The 13,884-nt window shown below is 44.2% G+C and overlaps 2 protein-coding genes across 4 annotated transcripts in view; both read left to right on the top strand.

Annotated features, from left to right (window-relative positions):
• LOC133640422 (disheveled-associated activator of morphogenesis 1-like) overlaps window positions 1-5,112 on the top strand; it is a 61,840-nt gene extending 56,728 nt beyond the window's left edge. For all 3 annotated transcript variants that reach the window (XM_062033825.1, XM_062033824.1, XM_062033826.1), the window contains 2 exons: window positions 1,371-1,541; window positions 3,430-5,112. In XM_062033825.1, coding sequence (XP_061889809.1) covers window positions 1,371-1,541; window positions 3,430-3,582 — 324 coding nt within the window. In that variant the 3' untranslated portion in view covers window positions 3,583-5,112. The remainder of the gene's footprint in view (window positions 1-1,370; window positions 1,542-3,429) is intronic.
• Window positions 5,113-8,761: 3,649 nt separating this feature from the next.
• On the top strand, window positions 8,762-11,793 carry LOC133640385 (complement component C1q receptor-like). The gene has a single exon (XM_062033773.1). It carries the CDS (start codon window positions 8,874-8,876, stop codon window positions 10,548-10,550), a length of 1,677 nt encoding a protein of 558 aa, XP_061889757.1. The 5' UTR covers window positions 8,762-8,873; the 3' UTR covers window positions 10,551-11,793.
• Window positions 11,794-13,884: the final 2,091 nt, after the last annotated feature.

Genomic DNA, 13,884 nt, shown 5'->3' with positions numbered 1-13,884 from the left:
GACCCTGATTGGGTGGGGCTCTTGGGCTTTAGCCCAGGTAAGGAAGCCTGGGTGGAATAAAACAAAGCAAAGAGGCATATATCTGTACATGGAAAAACCCCAGTAAAAAATGACAGAAGAAACCACATAACTGAAACACAAAGGACATTAAGCAGCGAAATGGTTTGACCGCCCAACGTGTCACGATAGCGTTCATGGAAGATATCTCACACTACTGGGAATTGTAGTCTTCAAGGCCCAAGATAACAGTGGTGGAGCAACTGCATTTTCATGTTCTTCTCCACAAAATCTGCTGCCTGTGCTAAGTTTTCCAACTTATGGGTCTGGCCGTTGGGTAGGGTTCTCTTTAGGGGAGACCAAACGTCTGGAGAAAATATTGGCTTATTTCCGAGCCACCATCAGGGTAATGTCGAGATCCTCTTGCCCATGTAGGAGAGCCGGCAAGCTTCACCAGCTTGGCATAGAAAATGGTTCTGGATTTGAAATAGATGAACCCAAACAACAAGTGGACAGAGCAGTTTGCCATTTTTTAGGCACAGCACGCAAAGTGCGGTTGGCCCAGTCCAAAAGGAGTTTGTCATAAAGTCATTGGGACGAGGGCCCTCAAAGCCCTGGAAGACCCACCAAACTAATATTGTTCCACCTGGAGCAGCTCTTTAGTTCCTCACATTTCTTCAAGAGGTAATCCGCAGTTACATTTAGGAGTCAGTTAGCTCACTATCACTAGTATCGTCTCACCATGACACACAAGTTTGGTTTTAAATGGCTCCAAAGCAACTGCTTTCTGCCTTTTAACTCTTGTCGCAGATAACGGACTTGCATTGACTGATAATGTCCACGCACATTTCTTATGTTCAGCAGTAAAGATCAAAGTTTCTGGAGTGTCCGGAATTGTTGGTGACGAACCCCAAGATGCAGAGATGGCAGGCTTGATGCAGGAAAACATGACTTTTAATATCAAAAATAAAATGCAGGAAAACAGGAATCAGGAACCAGGAAACAGGCAAACTGGAAACAGCTAACAGCAAACAGGAACCAGGAAACAGCTAACAATACTCCAGCACTGACTGGAGGGTGAGGCAGGTATAAATAGTAGCCGGCTGAATGACACCAGGTGTGGCAAGGCTGGCGATCAGCCGCAGGTGAGGGGAAACAGCGCTCAGGGAGACAAGCAGGAAACTGAACCAAAATAAAAGCGCTGACAGGAAATAAAACTCAAACATAGAGGAAAAACTAAAACATAACCAACCTGTCAGTGACAAGCCTGACATGCCCCAGCCAAACCACAATTGTCCATTCTTTGAAATGTAAAATAATCTAATGGTTTTCATTGCCTTCGTCTCACTCGTTCTCCTATTTCATTTGTCAAGCTTGGCAAAGCATTGCGGTACTTTGGTGAAGACGTGTCCACACTTCAACCGGACGACTTCTTCGGGGTCTTCGACACGTTCCTCTCCGCATTCTCAGAGGCCAAACGGGCCAATGAAGACGTTGCCAGACGTAAAGAAGAGGAGGAAAAACGGGCGCTGGTGCAAGAGAAGGTGAGAGGACACTTCCACTTCACCTGAGAACAGAACAGTAACAAAGGTGCATGATCCCAGATCATGGTGATGACTAGCTGATGTATATTATTTGACACAGTACATACATAACAAACTGGATGCTTTTGTACTTCACTTTGAAACCCAACATGAATAATACTTTCACAGGTTCAATTGCTTAAATCCACATATATAACGTCGAGAAAAGGACCCCACGCCATGGGCGCCAATGGTACTGAGTACCAGAAGAAATGTCCCTTTCAAGATTCATAGTGATACCAATCTGTTACCCCCAGTTTGTCTCCATAAGGTGACAAACATCGCTGGTAAAACAGAGGATTAATGGTCCAACATTTGGACAACTAGAGAAGAAATATATAACCTCAAAGAACATTTTGTATTTAAAACATTGGTATACATGTACTGTACAACACGTAAGACATTTAGTATACCACCAGTACATGGAATTCATTGAGGAATGGTTTAAACCAGGGGTCCCGGAACTACGAATCCAGCCCTCCAACGTTAGTAATCTGGCCCGCAGTAGGTGTTTAAATTAAAACTGTCTTCTTACTTCCTGTAGCCAGCTCACTGTGTCAGGGCTCAGATTATCGAGGTCCAGGTCATTGGGTGTGGGAACGGTGGGGCACTCGTGGGTGATGTGGTGGGCGGTCTGTTCCTCGGCGCCGCATGGGCAGGCTGCTGAATGGCGCAGACCCCAGCGGTGCATGTTGGCGTTGAATCGGCCAAAACCCGCCCGTATCCGGTTTAGTGTTGACCAGTTCTTGCGAGGAAGGTCAGCGCCCGGTGGTAGGCTTGTATTTGGGTTGACTGAGAGTTGAGGGGGTCGGGGGGTCTCCTGCCAGATGGTTCTCCATGCTTCAAGTGTGTTGAATTTGGGTCCACCAAGAGTTGCTGGGTGGCGGGAGGTTAGGCGTTTGGAGTCTGCTGGGAGTCTGCTACAAGTTTGTGCAGGAGATGGGTTGGATCCTGTGAGGCCTTACTCACAAGTCTGTGTGTGTGTGGTTTTCTCTGCGTAGGGTGGCTAGTGCGATGCCAGATAGTACCGGGAGGAACTCTGTTGGGGTGGGTTTCAGGCAGCCGGTGACAATCCTCATGGTTTCGTTGAGGGTGATGTCAGGTTTCTTGGCATGTGTGCTGCGGCACCATGCAGGGGAGGCATATTCTGCCACGCTGTACACCAGGGCAAGGGCGCCGGTTCTTAAGGTGGAGGCGCTTGCTCCCCAAGATGAGCCTGCTAGTCGGCGTTGGAGGTTATTCTTGAAGGGGACTGGCACGCAACGATTGAAGGTGTTTGTACATCAGCTGCCTATCCAGTTTCACTCCGAGGTATGTGGGAGTTGGGGGGTGCGGCAGGGGTGTCCCGTTGACTTTAACTGTGAGTTGGCGGCGGGCCTCCTTGCTGTGGAGGTTGTTTTCACAACACTCAATTTAAGAATGCACGTTTTCAGGTACCGTGCTATTTGTGACATGTCTGAGGTTAGGGTCTCCTCTACTGTTGACCAGTTTCTGTCTGAATGTAAGTATCCGTACTGCCTTGATGTTGTGGAGGGCAGATCGCTGATATGTAGGTTGAAGAGCAATGGGGCCAGTACTGATCCTTGGGGGACTCCATTTTTTAGGCGCCGTGGGCAGCTTCTCTTCAGTATGAAGCGCAGTTCCCCTTTTAGATAAAACTATTTGTTGCTTAGCTTCTGGTTGGTTGTTGGTGTTGGCTGGTGGACAACAAGCCGGTCAAGGTTTCCACGTCACACCATCCACCATCATGGGCAATAGAAAGTGCACTTGCTCACCTTTTCCACAAATTTGTATTTCGAGAAACGCACGTCTTAAATCATGGATGTTTTGTCATCCCTCTACCCTCCAGATGAAGAAAGACCGGGAGCAGAAGGCAAGGAAAGCTCAAATAAACGTGGAAGGCGAGGAGGATGGCGACTTTGACGACTTGGTGTCGGCACTTCGCTCTGGTAAAGTGTTTGACAAGGACCGCAAAAGAACTTTGGCGGTACGAAACCTTTGACCAGCAACAAGACTGACCGTAGCACCTCGATGGGACACTTTGTGTAAACAATACAACACTACACAACAGCCCTTTTCTACCAACAATCCCAGAAACGTTAACCACCAGTAACTGTTTACCTAGGTAGTAAGCAACTCTCGGTCATTTGGGTTTTCACTGGACCACACAATTTCGAGTCATTTATTGAATGAATTAATTAGGCTGTGCACCTACAGCAAAAATGTATCTTCAGATCAATTTGAGCTTCTCCTACTTGTCTCGTTCTGTGATCATTGAGACAAAGTTGAGTTGCGATAACCATTTGAGCAATATTTGAGAAGTGAGGAGTGATCAAATGTGTATGCTACTGGTCTCGATTATGTCTCACTTATTTTGAAGGAGTATTAAAGTAAAGAAAATGACATGTTTGAGACCAATTTGAAGAAATATCACCACTAAAATATACATATATATCGTATGTCTCTCTCATGTCTTGATTATTTCTCTTAAATGTCTTACCAAAGCTCTCATAGCTCATATTTCAGAAATATGAGAACAAATTGAGAATGTAATTTCAATATTTGTTATCTGACTTTAGTAATTAGAAATAACAGAAAGAAAAATACTCCAATATTGAAAGGTGTATCACCTTATTTGGTTAAACATGATGTAAAATAGATGAAATACAATGTCGTTATTAATTAGTACATACATTCTGTACATATTGACATTTACAATGATAAAAAATAAATACAAAAGCAGCCTTTTACTCACGTTGTTGCTGTGAAGAAGTTTTTAGCAAATCATATCATTTACAAAAAACTAAATCTCGGTAAGAAGGTGAGTAAATGACTGAATTTTCATTTTTCAAATATTCCAAGCAAAAAACAGGAATACATTTATGAAATTATAATCGTGTTGTTTGGAACTGGTCTACCTACAGACAATAAACACACATTGTAAACCAGGGATACTTCACCTTTTTGACCTAGGGGCCCACTCAAATACTAACACTGAATTAGTCATCTTACTCTTGATTTGAATGGCATTCAATAATTATATCTATCCTACTTACAGTTCATCAGTATAAACCTTGTCAAATGATACAAATGTTAATCAAATATTATTATGAAGGCTTAGGTCAGGCTGATTACAAAATAAATACTAATCAAATATACCGCTAAAGAATACATAGTCATACTTTTTGCACTTAAACTTTAAAGGCCTACTGAAAGCCACTACTAGTGACCACGCAGTCTGATAGTTTATATATCAATGATGAAATCTTAACATTGCAACACATGCCAATACGGCCGGGTTAACTTATAAAGTGACTTTTAAAACTTCCCGGGAAATATCCGGCTGAAACGTCGCGGTATGATGACGTATGCGCGTGACGAAGTCCGAGTAACGGAAGTTATGGTACCCGTAGAATCCTATACAACAAGCTCTGTTTTCATTTCATAATTCCACAGTGTTCTGGACATCTTTTGCAATTTGTTTAATTAACAATGAAGGCTGCAAAGAAGACAGTTGTAGGTGGGATCGGTGTATTAGCAGCGGACTACAGCAACACAACCAGGAGGACTTTGTTGGAGCGCTAGCCGCGCTAGCCGCGCTAGCCGCCGACCTCACCTTGACTTCCTACGTCTCCGGGCCGCCAAACGCATCGGGTGAAGTCCTTCGTCCTTCTGCCGATCGCTGGAACGCAGGTGAGCACGGGTGTTGATGAGTAGATGAGGGCTGGCTGGCGTAGGTGGAGAGCTAATGTTTTTAGCATAGCTCTGTGAGGTCCCGTTGCTAAGTTGCTAAGTTAGCTTCAATGGCGTCGTTAGCACAGCATTGTTAACCTTCGCCAGGCTGGAAAGCATTAACCGTGTATTTACATGTCCACGGTTTAATAGTATTGTTGATTTTCTATCTATCCTTCCAGTCAGGGCTTTATTTTTTTGTTTCTATATGCAGTTAAAGCACGATGCTATCACGTTAGCTCGTAGCTTAAGCATTTCGCCGATGTATTGTCGTGGAGATAAAAGGCACTGAATGTCCATTTCGCGTTCTCGACTCTCATTTTCAAGAGGATATAGTATCCCAGGTGGTTTAACATACAAATCCGTGATCCACAATAAAAAAAGGAGAAAGTGTGGAATCCAATGAGCCAGCTTGTACCTAAGTTACGGTCAGAGCGAAAAAAGATACGTCCATCACTGTCTCTCAAGTCCTTCACTGTAACGTTCCTCATCTACGAATCTTTCATCCTCGCTCAAATTAATGGGGTAATCATCACTTTCTCGGTCCGAATCTCTCTCGCTCCATTGTAAACAACGGGGAATTGTGAGGAATACTAGCTCCTGTGACGTCACGATACTTCCGCTACAGGCAAGGCTTTTTTTTATCAGCGAGCAAAAGTTGCGAACTTTATCGTCGATTTTCTCTACTAAATCCTTTCAGCAAAAATATGGCAATATCACGAAATGATCAAGTATGACACATAGAATGGATCTGCTATTCCCGTTTAAATTAAAAAAAATCATTTCAGTAGGCCTTTAAAACTTTAGCTCAAGACTTCTTCTGTTTGTTTTGATATGGTCATTACTGCCACAAGTGGTGGTAAAGTGTGTTACAACTGAGTACCACAGCTGAAAAACAGATGTTTTTCGGCCGAACAGTCGGCCCCGGCCCTATGTTTTCTGGGGCGTGGTAACCTAGCACATTGATTAATGCCATGTAAACAGACATGAATAGGTCAGACTTGATATTAGGTCAAAAATAATTCAATAGAAAGCCAGGGAGATGAAAAAAGATTAATTTTGAAGAAACCTTTGGGAATTTGCTAGGAAAATAGTGAAAGTGAAGTGTGTAAAAAGTCTATGGTCAGTGTCCAGGGTGTATTCTACCTCTCGCTATTCACCTCAAAAGGGCATTGGCTTGTGAAAAAGTCCTCCCAAGCTATTAGATATTTTTAGAGAACATTAAGGGTGTGGCGAATGTTTCTGATTTTAGCAGAAACACAGGTTTTCAAAATTCCAGTTAAATAATAAAATGGGAATCAAGTTGATGCATTGTCAGTACACCCGGCCGGAAGTATGTCTTAACAGTAAATAATTGCCGTGTTAAAGAATTATAATGTGATTTCAAATATGAAATGTTACCCCATGTGTTAGTGTAGATTGATGTGCATACAACAAGCTAAATACAACAAATACAAATGGTGCTTCACACTAAGCTATTTCCACATACATGAAGTTGTGTAACCAATGTGTTAATAAAAAAATGTTTGTTCCAAATATGTATACATTATATGTACCTATATGTATTTTAGGAGCAGTCTTTATTTTATTTTATTTTATTTCCATCGTATGAACTTGGACGCTTTACCCTAAGCTTAGAGGCCAAGTTGTTAATATGGGCTTCAAATGAAAGCTCCTGATCACGAGTAAAACCCAAGTACTTGTCATTTAAAACCTGCTCTATGGGGTTTCTATTTGATGTTACAATATTTGGAATATTTTCCAGTAGCACTCTTGAATGAGAGAAAACCATTAGCTTGCTTTTTATCTGTATTTTAAAACCAATTTGAGATCAAATAAGCGAGCCTGGATGACAATAAAAAGGCTTAAAAGCAGCTTCCATGGAATGCTCAGTCATTCACAAACAAGGACGGGGCGAGGGTCACCACTTTGTCAACAAATGCCTGAGCAAATTGTTGAAGAACAACATTTCTCAACAAGGAATTTAGGGATTTTACCATCTACGCTCCGTAATATCATCGAAAGGTTCAGACAATCTGGAGAAATCACTGCACGGAAGCGGCAATGCCCGTGACCTTCCATCCCTCAGGCGGTACTGCATCAGAAAACGCCATCAGTGTGTAAAGGATATCACCACATGGGATCAGGACCACTTCAGAAAACCACTGTCAGTAACTACAGTTGGCCGCTACACCTGTAAGTGCAAGTTAAAACTCTACTATGCACAGCCAAAGCCATTTATCAACAACACCCAGAAACGCCGCCGGCTTCGCTGGGCCCGAGCTCATTTAAGATGGACTGATGCAAAGTGGGAAAGTGTTCTGTGGTCTGACGAGTCCACATTTCAAATTGTTTTTGGAAACTGTAGACGTCGTGTCCTCCGGACCAATGAGGGAAAAAAACATCCGGACTCTGCTAGGCGCAAAGTGTAAAAGCCAGCATGTGTGATGGTATGGGGGTGTATTAGTGGCCAAGACATGGGTAACTTACACATCTGTGAAGGCGCCATTATTGCTGAAAGGTACATACAGCTTTTGGAGCAACATATGTTGTTATCATGGACGCCCCTGCTTATTTCAAGCAAGACAATGCCAAGCCAGGTGTTACAACAGTGTGGCTTCGTAGTACAAGAGTGCGGGTACTAGACTGGCCTGCCTGTAGTCCAGACATTGAAAATGTGTGAAGGCTAAAATATGAGACGGGAGACTGTTGAACAATTTAAGCTGTACATCAAGCAAGAATGGGAAAGAATTCCACTTCAAAAATGTGTCTCCTCACTTCCCAAACCTTTACTGAGTGTTGTTAAAAGGAAAGGCCATGTAACACACTGGTAAAAATGCCCCTGTGACAACTTTTTTGCAATGAGTTGCTGCCATTACATTCTAAGTTCATGATTATTATGAAATATCTTGTCTTTGCAGTCTATTCAATTGAATATAAGTTGAAAAGGATTTGTTGTATTCTCTTTTTATTTACCATTTACACAACCTGACAACTTCACTGCTTTTGGGTCTTGTATATAAGCCAGATATCAGTCTACGGATGTTCTAACATGGAGAGGTATAGATAATAAAAACACAAAAACAATAGTAAAACTTTTAGAAGTTTTAGACCGTGGACTGTTGGCAGGATGTCAAAGCCCACTGACTTGTTTCCTCCCCAGGCATCCATCTTCACTTTCCAATTGTGATGTCACGACACGTCTGAGGCCATGTGACCCCCAGCATGCGTGTGCATTGTGACTCACTACAATTAAGGGAGTCCGCTTAAAAGCCCCAAAGTCCGTTGGGGCCGGAGACATCTGGAGAAGCAGTCAAAACACCGCGGAGGGCACCATTGTTTTCTAGCCACAAACGGAAATAGCCAGCGGAGGAGAAAAGAAAGGAGCCATAACTGCGGCTAAACATCGTTTCCGCCTTTAGTTTGTGTCCCAAACAGGATACAGCAACATGAACGGTACTTTCAGAGCCACGCCAGCACAAAGGAACTCCAAATATTGCTCCCAGTCCGCATGAAAACTCTCAGGACCCATCAGTTGGAACTGCCGTCGTGAGTGCGACAATGCGGCCCACTTTCCTAGCACTGCTGCTCATCACCCGCTTTGGAGGATTTCTTGGCATTGGATATGAAACAATGTGCACTTCCAACGCCTGCTTCACGCTACACACGCAGAAGGTGAGCTTTGACAAGGCCGATCGAAGCTGTTTCGATAATGGAGGCTACCTGATGACAGTCAAAGACAAAGAAGAGGACCATCATCTCCACTCGCTCCTCTCGTTGGTCCAGCAGGACAAGCATTTCAAGTTCTGGATCGGGTTGAAGCTGCATAAAGGGGATTGCGTGTTAGCCGACAAGCCACTCAGAGGCTTCAAGTGGATCTCTGGGGGGGGAGACCCGCACTTCTCCAACTGGGAGAAAGAGCCCGTGGACACGTGCACTGAGCGATGCGTGCGGATTACCTACAACCCCACAGGTGAGAACACTTTGAAATGGACTGCCGGACCTTGCAAAACTCCCGCCTTTTATGTGTGTAAGTTTTACTTCAAAGGAATGTGCGATGCGCTGCTTCTGTCGGGCTCCGGACGTATATCATACACGGCTCCTTTCTCCGAGGAACCCCTGCAAGCTGAGATCACATCCCTGCCACTCGGAACATACGCCAAGGTCACGTGCGGTGCTCAGGAGTCCCACTTTTCTGTGTGCATGCGGAGCAACGATGAGTATCAGTGGACTGTGCAAGGTCCGTTTTGTGAGACCGAGAAGGGGAAATGTGCGGTCAACAACGGCGGGTGTGAACATCTGTGCCTGCAGGACTCGGATCAGGTCCGATGCCTCTGTAACCAAGGTTTCACCATTGAGGAGGACGGACGCTCTTGTAAGCCACAAGGCGTGTGCGCCGCGGACGCTTGTGAGTACGAGTGCTCGGCGGGGGAGTCTGGACCGGTCTGCAAGTGTCCCGACGGGTTCAAACTGGAGGCAAACCTACGTAACTGCTCTGACACTGACGAGTGCCAACAACCGCACGCATGCCCTGATCATTGGTGTGTCAACACACATGGCAGCTACGTGTGCGCATGTAAGGATGGCTTCCAAATGCTTCATGGCAAATGTCTGGATTTAGACGAGTGTGCACACTCCGAATGTGAACACGGCTGCTTGAACACACTCGGATCCTTCTTCTGCTACTGCCAAGATGGCTTCACATTGTCAGCGGACGGCTACTCGTGCACGGACGTCGACGAATGCACCGCCGAGCGCTGTCACTTCGAATGCGTCAACACCGAAGGGAGTTTCAGGTGCGTATGCCCCGGGGGGTTGCGTGCGGACACCACCGGAACAGACTGTGTTCCGGACGTGACCGATGCACCGTTGCATGAGTTAAAGGGGCAGGCGACACATGCCACCGTCACCGAGACTGTGTCTACGATGGCAGTGGAGATCCAGAGATCCACTCCCGCGGATGTTGCTCTCCCGCACGTGCCGACTGTCACGCCGAGCAACGCGTCCCTGGCCGCCAGCGCCAAGGCGGCCAGCTCCAGAGTGCTGATCTGTGTGCTGGGCTCAGTCCTTCCTTTGCTGCTTTTGGTCCTGGCAACAATGACCGTCGCCATCGTCCGCTGCAGTCGGGCTAGAAAGGAAGCAAAGAAAACGGCGACGGACGGTTATTGTTGGGTGTCCTCCGGTTTAGACCCACGCCTCGAGAAACTCTATGAATCCATTTTAACTGATGACCTATGACCTCATGGAGGGAACTGCCTTCGTTGTCTGTATAATTTATCTTCATGCATTCTTATGTTCTCTTTCTTTCTGATTCCTTGCACACTCCCATGCACTCACAGACAACTCTAGGGTTGACCTGTTGTTGATTGCCAGCACAAGAATATGACAATAATAGTCCATCCATCCATCCATCTTATTCCGCTTATCCGAGGTCGGGTCGCGGGGGCAGCTCTTCCCGGGGGATCCCGAGGCGTTCCCAGGCCAGCCGGGAGACATAGTCTACCCAACGTGTCCTGGGTCTTCCCCGTGGCCTCCTACCGGTCGGACGTGCCTTAAACACCTCCCTAGGGAGGCGTTCGGGTGGCATCCTGAGCAGATGCCCGAACCACCTCATCTGGCTCCTCTCCATGTGGAGGCTTTACTTTGAGCTCCTCCCGGATGACAGAGCTTCTCACCCTATCTCTAAGGGAGAGACCCGCCACCCGGTGGAGGAAACTCATTTGGGCCGCTTGTACCCGTGATCTTGTCCTTTCGGTCATAACCCAAAGCTCATGACCATAGGTGAGCATGGGAACGTAGATCGACCGGTAAATTGAGAGCTTTGCCTTCCGGCTCAGCTCCTTCTTCACCACAACGGATCGATATGACGTCCGCATTACTGAAGACGCCGCACCGATCCGCCTGTCGATCTCACCATCCACTCTTCCCTCACTCGTGAACAAGACTCCCAGGTACTTGAACTCCTCCACTTGGGGCAAGATCTCCTCCCCAACCCGGAGATGGCACTCCACCCTTTTCCGGGCGAGAACCGGAATAATAGTGTTGACAATAATAGTGTTCTATAAATTAATTGATCAATATAGTTTTATATTGATATATAGGACAAGGAAAAAGGAGGATTAGCTCCAAATTCTTCAGGAGGTTGGGTCTTGGGTGCAGTTGGGTGTTCCAACAGGACAATGACCCCAAACACACCTCAAAAGTGGTAAAGGAATGGCTAAATCAGGCTTGAATGAAGGTTTTAGAATGGCCTGACTTAAAGGTGTGGACAATGCTGAAGAAACAAGTCCATGTCAGAAAAGCAACACATTTAGCTGAACTGCAGCAATTTAGTGGTCAAGTGGTCAAGCAGAAGCTTGTGGATGGCTACCAAAAGCGCCTTATTGCAGGTCAACTTGCCAAGGAAGCAAATATTAACATTGCTGTATGTATACTTTTGACCCAGCTCACATTTTCAGTAGACACATAATAAATTCATAAAAGAAGCAAACTTCATGAATGTTAGTTGTGATCAACAAGTATGTGCTCCAATCACTACATCAAAAAAAAAATAAGAGTTGTAGAAATGATTGTAAAGTCAAGACAGCCATGACATGATGTTCTTTACACATGTACGTACACTTTTGACCACCACTGTATTAGCAGAAATAGAGAAAAAAGTATGTCAGCAAACCATCAAAACAGTCTACTGATGACACTCAAAGTTGGATACAGAGCAGTCCCATATAACTTCATGTTCTAAATACATTTACATCGCGGCCTATTTTTTTTTTACCAAACATTATTGATTTCTTGTCGGCAACCCGCGTCTTTAGAACCGTCCTAGTTGTTAGAAATCCCAGTGTTTATATTCAACAAGCTACACCGGGTGTGTCAAACGTACGGCCCGAGGGCCGGATCAGACCCGTGAACAGGTTTTATCCGGCCCGCGAGATGAGTTGGCTGAGTATAAAAATTAATTTTTGAATGAAAAAATACTGCTGTTCTAAATGTGTCCTCTAGATGTCGCAATAGTAATTATTTGTATCTTTGTAGATGATGCTACTTATGTACAAAATAAACCACATGATAGTACATCGGTCGAGGAAAATGATCAAGCTACATAAATAACATCCTGTAATTTGATTTTGATGAAAGTTTTTTATCTTTATAGATTGAAAATTACATTATCACATAATTTATTCAGAAAATATAAACAAGGACAAATAAAGATAGAATACTATTAACCGCAACAGGTAACTGTAAAAAAAACCAACAACATTATGATTTGTACCAGGGGCGTCAAACTCATTTTAGATGGAGAAAAATCTACTCCCGAGTGGGCCGGACTGCTAAAATCATGGCAGGATAACTTCAAAATAAAGACAACTTCAGATTGTTTTGTTTAAAAATACAACAAGCACATTCTGACAATGTACAAATCAGAATGTTGGATTTTTTTTTTTTTACAATTACTTGTTGCGGTTACCGTATTTCCTCGAATAGCCACAGGGGCGCTAATTAATTTAAAACCTCCTGTCACTCCGGCGTTTACCGGAAGCCTGCGGGATGGCTGTGCATGCGCTAATTATTTTAAAACCTCTTCTCACTCCGCCGTTTACCAAAAGGAATGTTGTAAATTTAGGCGCGCGCTTTGAGTGTGATGTAAGCATACCATCATGAAAAGCACATTTAGTAAAAAAAAAACGTTATTATGGTCTTACCTGTACTTATAAATGGAGTCCATTTGCAGCTCCTTCTGACCAAAAGCATCGATAACTTGTTTATAAAAGTCTTCCTTATTTTCTTTCTTCAGTTTTAAAAGTCTCTCTGTCTCGATGGAGATATTCTTTAATTATTACCTCCTGCTTCCATTGAAAGTCCAGTTTAGAAAACTCTTTTATTTGAGATAGCGGTATGTAATCCTCCATGTTAAAAGTTCAGGCGAGAGGAAAAAAAAGACGATCTGTTGCTGCGTGTTGTCACTTCTTCTGCAGTACCGGAAGTCGCAAGAAGGATCAGTAGCGCCCTCTACCGCCAGGAGGCGGGAGTCATTTAATGACTCATACAGTATTTGACACACGCAGCTACGGTATATTAATACAACATAGCTGCTTACTGTTCTTTTTAGCATACTGTACCGGTATTCAATAGCTTGTACTTTAAATCCTAGTGAATAACTCTTTATCTTTTTGCCTTTGTGCGATTGCAAACTACTGAAAGCAGCTTCCTCCATTTTGAAAATGAGGACAGGTAAAGCGTCACTCGTGACGTAACGGCGGAAGTTCTAGACATATGCTAAATATTTTGCGAAACGAGTTTGACCCGGCGAAAATTATAGACATGCGATAATAAAATTAATATTTTGCGAAACGAATTTGATCCGGCGTTAATAATGAACCGGTGATAAGGCCAAGCATGCGTTAATTATTTTGAGGAACCAGTTTGACCCGGCAGTAATTCTAGACGTGCCAATACTATATTCCCTGCGCCAATTCAAGGAAATACGGTAATATATATATACTTTATTTGTCCTTATTTATATGTTCTGAATACATTATGTGATCATGTTAATTGTCAATCTATCACAATA

This window comes from Entelurus aequoreus, linkage group LG23, assembly GCF_033978785.1.
Source record: "Entelurus aequoreus isolate RoL-2023_Sb linkage group LG23, RoL_Eaeq_v1.1, whole genome shotgun sequence".
NCBI lineage: Eukaryota > Metazoa > Chordata > Actinopteri > Syngnathiformes > Syngnathidae > Entelurus > Entelurus aequoreus.
The sequence above is the reverse complement of the archived record's forward strand: the minus strand, read 5'-3'. Positions and strand labels throughout refer to the sequence as shown.

Coding starts and splice junctions, on each gene's coding strand:
- LOC133640385 (XM_062033773.1), top strand. CDS start 8,874: ATGCGGCCCACTTTCCTAGCACTGCTGCTCATCACCCGCTTTGGAGGA.